The sequence below is a fragment of the Bos javanicus genome, chromosome 16, assembly GCF_032452875.1.
Source record: "Bos javanicus breed banteng chromosome 16, ARS-OSU_banteng_1.0, whole genome shotgun sequence".
Classification (NCBI taxonomy): Eukaryota; Metazoa; Chordata; class Mammalia; order Artiodactyla; family Bovidae; genus Bos; species Bos javanicus.
In genome coordinates, this window is record NC_083883.1 from 58,959,413 (window position 1) to 58,973,778 (window position 14,366).

A 14,366-nucleotide genomic window follows, 5' to 3' on the forward strand; every position below is an offset into this window, starting at 1 on the left:
ATTGACCCTTGTCTCCCCACACTCTCCTACTGAACACAGTCAAGGCAGAAAATGGGTTCTCAGCACCCTGAATAAAGTATAAAAAGATAAAAAAAGCAACAGAAGATAGACAGTGGTGATAGTGGCCCAATACTATGTGCACTTAATGCCATTGAATTGTACACTTAAGAATGGGGAAAATAATCATTTCTATGTTATGTATATTTTATCACCATGAAAAATTTTAAAAAGTAAAATAGATTTAAAAACAAAGCAATGGACATGGTAGCTATTAATATTTTACCCCAGTTGTCTATGCTCGGGGGAAAGCAAAGGTCTCACAGAGAGATGGCAATTGGGGATCAGACAAAACTCCTTTATCTCAATCCTGCATTCCCCGAGTCTTTGCATCTCACCCTCTCTGACAGTGCTGGTGAAAACAAGCTTCTACTCATGTCAGTCTCACAAAGCTCGTGGAGCTCTGGGGGAGCTGTGCTAGAGTCTGTGTGTCTTCACGTGTCTCCAACAAAATCATCAGCTAAGTCCTGTCTGTGGAATCCTCATGGTTGACGGCGGTAAGAAAAGGAAGCCTGATTCCCAGATCCCAGCTGAAGGCTCTGAACTCATAAGCGGAGAGAAAGAAGAGAAGGACGTCACTGGGATGGTGTAAATATGGATGCACAGTGACAGGTCACCCGTTTGATGTTCAGAATAGAACCACCCTTTAGCTCTGTCCCTCTAGAGGCAATTGCTCTGCATCCTGTCTGCCTGAGGGCGTGGTAATATCCAGGAACCGGCTAATTCGCCATCCCCTCACTTACCCCTGGTTGGTTCCCCATTCATTCCGAATGCAAAGATGCTTGTGTACTGGATCCTTCATGTAACCTTCGTAGCAGAGGCATTCCCCTTAGAAGCAGGGTGAGGAAGAAGGAAAAGAAACACAAAGAAATTGATTGACATGTCTGTGTTGGAGAAAATGTAATGATCAGATCAAACTCTAACAGTGGCAGGGATGAGGCCATAAATCCCATTATGCCATACATTCCCATCTCCACTGCCCATGTAAGGGAACACAGCACCAATCGTCCATTTTCACTACATGATGACTTTCACTAGTGGAGGAAACTAACATTTACACAGCACCTGTTACATGGGCTCCGCAGACACAAAATCCAAGAAGGACTGAGCAAGGGACTTTTTCATCTTTATTTTCTCAGTGGCCAAATACTGCAAGGTACGTATTAGATGATCAGTACATGTTTAAAGACCACATAAGTGAGTTATTTTATCAAATATTTCTAAGAAACTTGAAAAGTATGTATTATTAGCGATGTTATGCTGATAATGGAAACTGAGGCTCAGAAAAATTAAGGGATTTGGAGAAAGCTTTTAAATGGCAGAGTTAGCATTTGAAGCTATGTCAGTCTGACTACAGACCTTTTTCCCCAACCAGGCTGTGTAGCTAGCCCAAGTACAACAGCTGTATTTAGAGGAGGCCACTTATAGCTATTATGATTTTATAAGAACTCTAGGTTTTTAAATGAAAATAGCTATAATTTTTTTTTTTAATTTCTGGCTACACCCCGAGGCATGTGAGACCCTAGTTCCCCAACCAGGGATCTAGCTCTTATCCCCTGCATTGGAAGGCGGCATCTTAACCACTGGACATCCAGGGAAGTCCAAAGCTAATCATCTTTGTGCTGATAAACAGAAGGATCACCTATGTTTGTTTATGGTATCACTATGTTTCATTACCATTCGTTACTCCGATAGGGTACCAAGAGGTCCACAGCCTCTCTGGCTGCTAACTGCTGCTGCTAACTCGCTTCAGTCGTGTCTGACTCTGCGACTCCATAGATGGCAGCCCACCAGTCTGCCCCGTCCCTGGGATTCTCCAGGCTAGAACACTGGAGTGGGCTGCCATTTCCTTCTCCAGTGCATAAAAGTGAAAAGTGAAAATGAATTTGCTCAGTCATGTCCGACTCCTAGCGACCCCATGGACTGGAGCCCACCAGGCTCCTCCGTCCATGGGATTCTCCAGGCAAGAGTACTGGAGTGGGGTGCCATCGCCTTCTCTGGAATTGTATGCAAAACTGAAGTGTGTTTATGTGCATCTTTCCTGAGCAGCCTTCCATAACATTCATCAGATTTACCAGCCAATCCAAGACCCCCCAAAAGATCAAGGATCATTGCTCTACTTAGAATGACTTTGAAGAAAATTGTAACTGTTTCCTCCTGTTAACAATTCCTTGGGTGATGCTATGCATCCCTAAACTGCTGAGACCAGTTTCACTACAGCACCAGTACTGACTCTGTCACAGACTGCTTCTTTAACTTGTAGACAGTGAAAGAACAGGGTGTGACTCCCTAAAACATGGAAATTGCTATACAGGCACCAGGCCCTACAGAGACAAGGGGTAAGGTTTCTTTATCTCCTTGGGAAGAGATGCTCTAAAAGGACAGAGATGGAATAAAAGCTTTGAGAGCTATTTCCTCTTTTCAAAGATAAAAAACAATAAAAATGAAGTGAAGGGGCCTTACAGTTATGAGGGCAGGGATTGTGTAGGCTCTGAGCAAGAAGTTTTTGTTAAACTCTAAGCACAGACATTCTTGCCAAAATTGCCCTATAAGCTACTGCCCATCAGAGTCTCACAACCAGATAACACTCATCGTCCTCTCCCGCACCGACTCAGTCAAGGTGCTCAGGAGTGGAGTGAAAATGAATAACTTCCTTTGTGAGGGATACAAAGGGAGCATTAGAGCAGTGCTTTGTCTTCTGGATGACAAATTTAGGCTTCCACGTGGGCCAGATTCACAACGGGCTCCAATTTACTGGCTTCAGAGGTGCTGAGCTGAATCTAGGTATGGTCATGAAGCTGGGAGTCAAACATAAGAAAGCACAGCTGATGATAAGGCTTCTGGTGAAGGCTGTTTCGCTGATAGAAGGAAAGAAAATGGACGAGGACCAGAGGAGGGCAAGAAGGGAAATACCAGGAGCTGGGCTTCATACCATATCAATTCCAAAGAAAGCATGGACTCTAGACTGAAAGTTACACAAGGGGAGGAATAAGCTGGTTTTTCCTCTTTTTGAATAGACCTTGTATAAATACTGTGTAATGGACAATAATAAATTAAAGTGTGTCCTAAATTTATAGATACCACCACCTCTCCCCAAGATGCCAATATCAAGCCAATTAATGGGTCAAGTGTCCAGATATGATTCTCCCTTAAGCAGATCATCTTTTAATTTCCTTGTGGACATTTAGGCATGGATATGATATTACAAAACAGGAAGTAATCTCAAGAGGTTGTCAAACCCATCACTCTGACTCTTAGAAAGTTCTTGGCTGGATGCCTTGCTTAGAATTAAAGACTGACAAAAAAGTGAATCCTTCCTCCACACTTGAGATCTAATTACCACAAAATGTGTAGAAATAAATGCAGTAACAACCCAGAGTTCAAGCAGAGCTTGATTTTCCTAATGATGGCAATACCTACCATTTGTAGAGCACATTTACCTTCCTCAAATTGCCTTCATAGTCATTATCCCCTTATGAGGTTTCCATCATTCATTACTATGTGGGGACACTACTGACAACAAAAGCTTTTCTCCATACAATGGTAAATGCAGCCCCAACTCAGAGCAACAGAGAGATGTTTCAAACATATCAGGTTAGGGTTTGAGGATTTCCAAAATTTGCCTCTTAAATCATCCTCATTTCTGGGACTCACCAAACTTTTCTCTTCTGTATTCCTCTTCAAAACCAGTTTGGCCATCTACATTGAAAGGAGTTCAGACTTGATGAGGAAAGTTGCTATGGCAACCAACGGCTAAATCTTGACTTTAAGAGGGGTTTCGTGCAAGCACAGGCTCTGACTGTTAGCTGTGAATTTTAAAGACCCCACAAGGGTGTTGGATGCCCTCCTAAGCTCGAAGTGTTACAGTCTCTGCATCTGCTGTGACAGATGGCAGGGAACACATGACGTGCCGACTCTGTGGTGGTGTTCATAGGAATCCAATGCAGAGACGTGTCTCGGCCACGGAGAAGTGCCCAACTGCGATGAAGCGTGCCCTGCAGGAGGCACTCAAAGGCAGCCACATTGCCAGAGAGCACAACCCCACCCAAGAGATGATCCATGTAGGGCCTGGAGATGCTTACACTTGATCTGCGCTTGACACCCTGAAGGCAGACACCTCAAGGTACCTTCCGTGATGTGCAGTGCCTTCGGTCATTTCCCACTCATTCCACAGACAGATGGAGGCACAAACCTCTTTGAAGGGTTAAAGGAAGACCTTGAAGCCAGAGCGCCTCAGACATGACTGGGCTGAACACAAGTTCTTCATGAAGTAAATACAGAGATCAATGCCAAAAAGCCCTGATCATCTCCAACCTTCAGGTAGCTGCTAACTTTTATTTAAATGAATTGGGTATGCTTCATCCAAAAAGAGAAATCTTTGCAAGACATCTGGGAGGGAATAACATCTAATTGCCTGGTCTCCTCTTCTGGGCAGACATCAGGCTCAGAATCAAATAGCCACAGGTGACTCTGGGAGGACAGACAGAGGGAAATAAGCCAAAAGTACACCCTGAAGCAAGGTGCTTTAACTGAGCCACAAAAGGAGTTTGGGGTGAGTGGGCAATCCAGTGGGCAGGAACAAAATGGGAGCTGTGGTACCCCGCCAAACTGGGTTCTGAAAACTAGGGAAGACTAGAGAAAAAGAGAGAGAAAGGTCTTTTTTCAGAGCAAGGAAAAGGGAGGAGGGCTAGAGTGAGTCTGGGAACTAGTCGATGCCCCTCACCAGATTTTACACACTTCTTCCAGGATGGGACTGGCCTACACAAAGATCTGGGACAGAAGGAATTTCAGTGACTATCTTGGATGGGGATTAAAACTTGATTTAGCTTGGAAGCCAATCCTCCTTGCAGACTCATAAAAGCTACATATCCTGAAAAGGGCAATGAAGGTCTGTGGCCAGAAATGATGGGGGCTGTGAAATCCAGCAGGTGTGTGAAGCCTCCACAGCTGCCCATATGGCAGAACAAAGGCCAGGAAGGGAGCAGAGAGAGAGAGAGAGAAGTTGCTGAAGCTAGTCAGTCTGTATTGCCATCAGAAAACCAATCAACCAAAATATAGCTGCCACAAAAACCCTTAGAAAGTACAGAAAAAGTCAACGCCTGGCTGGATCCAGGCAGGATACAATTTCAGTAGTGTGCTGTTAGCCCCACGTGACCAGAGACACACCCAGGGTCACCAACCTGGCAGGATCTGGGAGAGAAAGTCAGTATGTGGTTGCCAGAGGGCTCCCAGGCTAGTAACTTTGGGTACATAATGTCCTGCCCAAATAGCACAGTGGGAGAACGGCAAGGGGAGGCTGGAACATGGATCTCAAGTTCCTTCTAGCTCTAGGCCTTCTGCAGATTCCTGACCCATCTCTCGGTCTGTGTAGCCACCCTCCATAAACCATGCCAGGGTGACATACAGAGGGCATAACAATGTTTATTTTTCCTCTGTCCTTTTTCTCCTTCCCCCGTGTGTTATTTTTCTATAGTCACCATAAAAAAATTACCGCAAACTTAGTGGTTTAAAACAAGAGAAATTTACTACCTTGCAGTTCTGCAGGTCAGAAATCTGATGTGAGTCTCACTGGGCTAAAAACAAGGTGTCCATGGAGCTGTGTTCCTTTCTAGAGGCTTCAGGGGAGAATCATCTTCCTTGCCTTTTCCACCTTCTAGAGGATGCCTCGGAGAAGGCGATGGCACCCCACTCCAGTATTCTTGCCTGGAAAGTCCCATGGACGGAGGAGCCTGGTAGGCTGCAGTCCATGGGATCGCTAAGAGTCGAACACAACTGAGCGACTTCACTTTCACTTTTCACTTTCATGCATTGGAGAAGGAAATGGCAACCCACTCCAGTGTTCTTGCCTGGAGAACCCAGGGATGGCAGAGCCTGGTGGGCTGCCGTCTTTGGGGTCGCACAGAGTCGGACACGACTGAAGCGACTTAGCAGCAGCAGCAGAGGATGCCTGCATTCACTGGCTCCTCAGCCTTCAAATCCAGCAATGGTTGGTGGAGTGCTTTTCATGTGGCATCACTCTGGCCTCTTCTCCCTTCCTCTTCCACTGTTAAGCACTCTTGTGATTTCATTGGGCCTACTTGATTAATTCAGGATACTCCCCTTATTTTAAGATCAGATGTCCAGCAACCTTAATTTCACCTGCAACTTGAATTCATTTTTGCCAGGTAACATAACATTTTAACAGGTTCTTCAGATTAGGAAGTGAACATATTTGGGAGCCCATTACAACACCTGACTTCACTGGTGGCTCAGACGGTAAAGCATCTGTCTACAATGTGGGAGACCTGAGTTCCATCCCTGGGTCAGGAAGATCCCCTGGAGAAGGAAATGGCAACCCACTCCAGTACTACTGCCTGGAAAATCCCATGGATGGAGGAGCCTGCTAGGCTACAGTCCATGGGATCGCAAAGAGCCAGACACGATGAGCAACTTCACTTCACTTCACAACACCTGAACCCTGAAGAATTGATGCTTTCAAATTGTGGTGCTGGAGAAGACTCTTTCTTGAGAGTCCTATGGACAACAGGGAGATCAAACCAGTCAATTCTGAGGGAAATCAACCCTGAATATTCATTGGAAAGACTGATGTTGAAGCTGAGGCTCCAATACTTTGTCCACCTGATGAAAAGAGCTGACTCATTGGAAAAGACCCTGATGCTGGGAAAGACTGAGGGTAGGCGGAGAAGGGGTCAACATAGGATGAGATGGCTGGATGGCATCACTGACTCAATGGACATGAGTTTGAGCAAACTCCAGGAGATAGTGAAGGACGGGGAGGCCTGGCGTGCTGCAGTCCATGGGGTCACAAAGAGTTGGACACAACTGAGCGACTAAACAATCTACAACACCTACCCCACCTGGTACTCCAAACTTCTGTGCGGGTGATGAGTAAACACACACTTAAGTTTGGAACACGTTGGAAGGGTGCCTAAGGAGAGCTTCAGGCTCTGGGGGAGGGGGTGCTCCTTTGCAGTGACTGAGCACCAGTGCTTGCATGTGTGTTTGTGTGTGTGAAAAAGTATACATGTGCACTTGCACAGTTCTACCAGTCCACATGGGCAGAGCCCTCAGCATGGCTGGGAAAGCACATGTCCCAACACTATGGCATTTCCAAGTGAGTTAGCTGGAGGACTGCAAAAATAACGTGGGCTTGACTTGCAGCCAATTCCCACACTCAGCTCCTTGGAGAAAGGCTCTAGGATAGAGTGTAGGAGGCGATAAAGTTTCTTGCTGATGATTGTGTGGGATGACCACATCATCCCCTGCTCAGACAGAAGCAGGGCGGGAAGGGGGAGGGTTTCCAACCCCAGCATTGATGGAAATGGAAGTCTCTGCAGCCATCATTTCCCAGCGGCTACCCTGAATGAAGATATCGCACCTTAGTTCTGTTGGGGGTTCTTGTTTTAACCTCCATCCCTGGCTTTCCAGTTGGAATTTCATTAATTGCCACAAACACTGGGAAGCCAGTGGCAGGGGAGGGGCTTCCCAAAGGTATTTGCAGTGAGGATTAGCAATGAGACATCAGGAGGGGCTGAAGAGGTGATGAGAGTTTCGCTGTGGGCAAGTAGCTTCTTCAGCTTCCAGCTTGGGAAACAGGGATGTCCAGCAATGGTGACTGGTGAATAGTGTTACAGCGACAGGTATGTTGGCCTTGACCTTTACAACCCCACTTCTGCTCCGATTTCATGGTGGATAGAACACCAACTCTGCCTGCGGTAGCCATGGGACTTCAGGCAAGGCATGGACTTCTTAGGGAATTTGAGCACTGACCTAAAGTAAGGAGGGGTTTATCTCTAAGACCGACCAAGCTTAAAACATCAATCCCTCTTTCCACGTGTTATTCAAAAAAGCTTCCTGTTCTTTAAAACCTCAGGTGAAGCTTCCAAGACCCTCTGGATGTCATGCTTCTCTCAGAAGTGACTTTAACAAGTGAGATTGGCCAGGGTCTCCCCATGCAGGTCAGAGGGGGCCAGAGACTACTCAGTTGCCTGGAGAGGCCCCACCACTGAGATAAGCCTGCTTTTCTCTCCTGAGCACGCTGGCTTTTGGGCATGGTGCACAGCCCATCTGTCTGGTTTGGTGTTTGCCTGACAGCGTGGGAGGAGCAGCAAGTAAGCACAGTCTTAGACATCAGATGTTTAAAATGCTGTGCTTTCTCCTCCATATGGGGGCCTAGAATCTCTGCGATGGGCCCACGTAACAACAACTTTTAGACCTAACAAGGTGAACTTTTGATGCTGCGGTTACCTGTTATTCCCCCAGAGAGCTGAAACGATGGATTATAACAGAAGTAAGAGCCAAGTCTCTTGGAGGCAACTTCTACTGATATCCTTACAGCCTGGCACCTGACTGAGATGCATCTGTATGTGTGTGTTTATGTGTGTGTGTGTGTGTGTGTGTGTCTGTATGTGCATGTGTATAGAAGGAGGAAGAAGAGGGGGTGGTACATGAGGTACAGAGAGCTGGAGGAGCCAGCTCTAGACTCCAACCATGTTTCACCTGGGGGTCTTAGATGTCAGTACATCCCCTTCCCTGGTTCTAAGGTATTTTACCATGCCTCTGGTAAGGAGAAAGGGAAAGATATAAGCATCTGAATGCAGAGTTCCAAAGAATAGCAAGGAGAGATAAGAAAGCTTTCCTAAATGATCAATGCAAAGAAACAGAGGAAAACTATAGAAGGGGAAAGACTAGAGATCTCTTCAGGAGGATTAGAGATACCAAGGGAACATTTCATGCAAAGATGGGCTCAATAAAGGACAGAACTGGTATGGACCTAACAGAAGCAGAAGATATTAAGAAGAGATGACAAGAATACACAGAAAAACCATACAAAAAATATCTTCATGACCCGGATAACCACAATGGTGTGATTACTCACCTAGAACCAGACATCCTGGAGCGCAAAATCAAGTGGGCCTTAGGAAGCATCACTATGAACAAAGCTAGTGGTGGTGATGGAATTCTAGTTGAGCTATTTCAAATCCTAAAAGATGATGCTGTGAAAGTGTTGCACTCAATATGCCAGCAAGTTTGGAAAACTCAGCAGTAGCCACAGGACTGGAAAAGGTCAGTTTCCATTCCAATCCCAAAGAAAGGCAATGCCAAAGAATGTTCAAACTACCACACAATTGTACTCATCTCACATGCTAGTAAAGTAATGCTCAAAATTCTCCAAGCAAGGCTTCAACAGTATGTGAACTAAGAACTTCCCGATGTTCAAGCTGGATTTAGAAAACGCAGAGGAACCTGAGATCAAATTGCCAACATGCATTGGAAAAGAAAGGAAATTCCAGAAGAAACATCTACTTCTGCTTCATTGACTATGCTGAAGCCTTTGACTGTGTGGATCATGACAAACTGGAAAATTCTTAAGGAGATGGGAATACCAGACCACCTTACCTGCCTCCTAAAAAATCTGTATGCAGGTCAAGAATAACAGTTAGAACCAGACATGGAACAACAGACTGATTCCAGTTGGGAAAGGAGTATATCAAGGTTGCATATTGTCACTCTGCTTGCTGTTGCTGCTGCTGCTAAGCTGCTTCAGTTGTGTCCGACTCTGTGCGACTCCATAGACGGCAGCCCACCAGGCTCCCCCATCCCTGGGATTCTCAAGAACACTGGAGTGGGTTGCCATTTCCTTTTCCAATGCATGGAAGTGAAAAGTGAAAGTGAAGTCGCTCAGTTGTGTCCGACCCTCAGCGACCGCATGGACTGCAGCCCACCAGGCTCCTCCTCCATGGGATTTTCCAGGCAAGAATACTGGAGTGGGGTGCCATCGCCTTCTCCGTGTCACTCTGCTTATTTAACTTCTATGTAGAGCACATCATGAAAAATGCCGGGCTGGGTGAAGCACAAGCTGGAATCAAGATTGCCGGGAGAAATATCAATAACCTCAGATATGAAGATGATACCACCCTTAAGGCAGAAAGCCTGGCTTAAAACTCAACATTCAAAAAATGAAGATCATGGCATCCGGTCCCATCCTTTCATGGCAAAGAGATGGGAAAACAATGGAAACAGTGACAGACTTTATTTTCTTGGGCTCCAAAATCACTGCAGATGGTGACTGCAGCCATTAAATTAAAAGATGCTTGCTACTTGGAAGAAAAGCTATGACCAACCTAGACAGCATATTAAAAAGCAGAGACATTACTTTGCCAACAAAGGTCCATCTAGTCAAAGCTATGGTTTTTCCAGTAGTCATGTATGGATGTGAGAGTTGGACTATAAATCAAGTTCAGTGCTGAAGAATTGATGCTTTTGAACTGTGGTGTTGGAGAAGACTCTTAAAGTCCCTTGGACTGCACAGAGATCAAACCAGTCAATCATAAAGGAAATCAGTCCTGAATATTCATGGGGGAACTGATGCTGAAGCTGAAACTCCAATACTTTAGCCACCTGATGTGAAGAACTGACTCATTGGAAAAGACCCTGATGCTGGGAAAGATGGAAGGCAGGAGGAAAAGGGGATGACAGGGAATGAGAAGATTGGATGGCATTACAGACTCAATGGATATGAATTTGAGCAAGCTCCGGGAGTTGGTGATGGACAGGGAGGCCTGGCATGCTGCAGTCCATTGGGTTGCAGAGCATTGGACACAAGCAACTGAACTGAGCTGAACTGAACCAGGCTCTGAGAAGGAGCTATCTGTGTACTGAATCTACTGGAACTAGGTCTTTATAAAGAATATCATAGATGAAGTCCTTCTACAACGAAAGTGCAAAGCAACCTGGGATGAAGGCTCCATATTCCTGGTATATTGGAGCTCAAGAAGCACTGTGAACACCCCAACGCATACTGTGTCTGAATTCAAACCCTCTCTCAGAGCAGTCCCAGCCCCACTGGATAATATAACAGCCTGAAAGATGCCTATACCCTTTGGCCCAGTAATCTCTCTTCTAAGATTTATTTGAAGAACATGACTTCAAATGTGCCTTACATTTATGTGGAAAGATATTCATTTTAACAGTATTTATAAAAATTAAAAATTTAATGCATCCTAAATGTCAAATAATACAGGACTATTTAAATGAGCTATGATACAGACATACAATAGAATACCAAATGGTCATTAGAAATTACATTATTGAGGATTATTTAGTGTTTCTAGAAAATTCCTGTGATAGAATGTGTGAAAAAAAATCAAGAAAACTCTACAGGACTTAGTGTGCTTACAAACTTCTAAGAATCAGTCACTGTAAAAGATCAGAGGGGAGGACATTAAAATTTTTAAATGATTTCTCCAGGAGATAGAATTATAGATGAGAATCATTTCCTTCTATATGCTTTTCTAAATTTTCCAAATTTTCTGCAATAAACATGCATAATGATTTCAGACCCCGTAGCTGATATCCTCTGACTGCAGGGAAATGGGCTGTGGAGGTCATCCTGAGATATCTGTGGGGCTTGTGGCTATAGTCAGGATGTTTCCAAGGCTTCTGCCAGAAGATGACCCACATTTCAAGCCAGCACGCTCAGGGGCCCAACCTGAGCTGCCAGTCTGCACAGCCTTGGCTCCCAATGATAATGGGTCAATCAGGAGGGGTGGCCTGGATTTTGAGGGGGTGCTTGCAAGAGGCATGAACTCTGACAGTTACCCGCTGCCCGATGCTCCCGCCTACCAGTTTCGGGGTCGCATTGGTGTTCACAGGGGTCCAGGAGCCGCCGGGCACAGAGGTCCATGGCCCAGGGTCCACTGGAGTTCTGCTGAGAGAAGAGAACCACTTGGGCAGGGTTCAGCCAGTCACTGGCATCCAACTGGCTCCCCTCCAGCAAGATGAAGCGGCTCCCTGCAGGGGGAGAGAGAGGAGATGTGCTTGTGTGTGCACATAACACCACCACCCACCCCTCGACACACATACACATGCATCACGGAAGACAGAATAAGGGATGCTCTGCAGATTAGCCCCAAGCCAAGGTCATTACCTCTCCTAATCCTGGCCCACAGTGAGTCACAGAGCAAGGAGTCAGCAGACAGACGCTCGGCCACCTCTTGGACCTCCTGCCACACCATCCCTTGCTGACTCGCCCCATCCCATCTCTACTAGGGTGGTCCCAAGGGATAGAGGGACAGAGCAGCTCTGTGATGGCTGTGGCATGGCTCCATCAGACCTAGCCACAGGCGCTGGCACTCATCCAAGGAACAGGGACCTGCTGCCTGTCTTCAGTTGCCATGAAATAGCAGGCTCTCTAACCCCCTGGACAGTCCCCACCTGTTTTCAGCCTTAACAGCAACTGAGAGAACAGACATTAACAAGTCAATTAGGTGCTCTGGGCTTTACTAATTCAGGGACTCTCCAAACCTATATTATTCCTTCATTATATTGGGGTTCCCCTGGGTGAAAGTAAATTATTGCTTCAGCTTGCTAGGCTCATAGCAAGTTACTGCAATTAGGAATTTCTCACCAGGCATACCAATTGGAAACATGACTGATACTTCAACACTTGACTATTTCACTTAGCTTTTCCCCATTCAAAGGCTAAGAGAATCTTGGTGGCTATGTATCTATAACCAGTAAGCTCTGTATTTATCCACCAAGTGAAGTGAAGTTGCTCAGTTGTGTCTGACTTTTTGATCCCATGGACTGTAGCCTACCAGGTTCCTCTGTCCATAGGATTTTCCAGGTGAGAGTACTGGAGTGGGTTGTCATTTTCTTCTCCAGGGTATCTTTCCAACCCAGGGATTGAACCCAGGTCTCCTGCATTGTAGGCAGATGCTTTACCGTCTGAGACAGGTGCTTATTGAAAAGCAAACAGAAATGGGCACAGAGAGGAGACAGTGATCTGCTCATTTTTTTTTTTAACCTGTTTTCTGATTCCATCAGAAATGGACATGAACTTGGGCCAACTCCAGGAGATGGTGACGGACAGGGAGGCCTGGCGTGCTGCAGTCCATGAGGTCACAAAGAGTCGGACACAACTGGGCGACTGAACAACACAACAATCTGATTTCATTGGTGGACAATCTAATTTTGTCCTCTGTCTTTCTTATCTGGGTATATTTTTTTTCTCACTAATAGTAATAGGTCACAGTGGACCCTGGCTTGTCTGTATCTTTCCTGCCCACCCTGAAGCCTTCCTCTCTGGGTGGGGGCAGAGGAATGGCATCCTCAGAGGTGGGCTTACCATCAGCGATGAGGTGCTCGGGGACGTGCAGGGTGATTCTGACCACGAGGGGGCAGCTGACATGGGAGGAGCACACAAGGCCGATCACGCAGCTGGTGATGCTGATCAATGTCAAGGTCGTCTTGTTCACAGGACTTCGGGGAGAGCCCACTGAAAACAAGACAAGAGCAAAGCGTTTGGTGGTAAGAATCTTGGCAGTAAAGGGCCTTTTGCTGCCCGACCTGGCAAATAGGGGAGGGAGCGTGCAAACACAGCCCAGGTGGGAGATGTGTCTAGTCCATGAGCTTCAGGGAACACCATGGCATCGCCTGGAGTCAGAGGGGACTGGGCCACAGGTGGTCATGAGTGTGAACAGCGGTCAGTTGCAAGCAAGTTTCTGTGCATGCCTCCTGAGCCAGGTTCACAAGGGAAATCATAAAGGAGGGCACTGCCGCCCTCTACTCGGCTGGCTGGTGGGGCTCTAACCTCTTGCTCAAGGGTGGTGGGAAGGCTTTCACCCAGCGCTGGAAGTCCCTGCACTTTGCATGGTTTTCCACAGAGGGTGCTCTCACAAACCAGCTCCTCCACTCCTGGAGCTCAAACCACCTCCCACCCCTAGGCAGGCGTCCTAGGGCCTGGAAGGAGGAAAGCAAGGAAAGCTGGCTCTTGTCACACCTGAAGGCTCTCCCTAGTCCTGCAGTCCTTGAGGTATGGTTATAAACAGAAGCGTAGAGAGAAAATAAGAAAGCTGAGGGTAAGAAACATGTCCAGGTAGGTAGGGACAGGGCTCAGAAGGGAGGTTTTGGGGGTGTGTTTTCTGTTTGGGAGTTAACAAGAGGGACCTTTCATAGATGTGGGAACTTAAGAAAGCAAGGCAAGCTGCCAATAAAATGTGTGGATCCTGTGGAATTATCTTATAGTCTGTGTAAGTACTTATTACTGATAGCAGTAAAAGGCATCTATTTTGGCCGGCAATGTGCTCAGTGTTTTTACGTACATGACGTTAAACATTTGCTTCCTGACGACACGTCTATGAGTCTGAACAGAAACTGCCCACTTTACAGATAAGGGAAATAAGGCTCAAAGGGACCATCCTAACAGTGACAGTTAACACTCATGCAGTGTGATTATGTGTCAGGCACCAGTGCCCAGGGTCTTCCATAGTTCACATCATTAACAGTGATGCAGCCTAATGAGGCAG

General features: G+C 46.3%; 1 protein-coding gene across 2 annotated transcripts in view; it reads right to left on the reverse strand.

Annotated features, from left to right (window-relative positions):
- ASTN1 (astrotactin 1) overlaps positions 1-14,366 on the reverse strand; it is a 356,850-nt gene that overhangs the window by 176,169 nt on the left and 166,315 nt on the right. For both annotated transcript variants that reach the window (XM_061383286.1, XM_061383285.1), the window contains 3 exons: positions 13,187-13,336; positions 11,683-11,850; positions 801-885 (listed from right to left, as the gene is read on the reverse strand). In XM_061383286.1, coding sequence (XP_061239270.1) covers positions 801-885; positions 11,683-11,850; positions 13,187-13,336 — 403 coding nt within the window. The remainder of the gene's footprint in view (positions 1-800; positions 886-11,682; positions 11,851-13,186; positions 13,337-14,366) is intronic.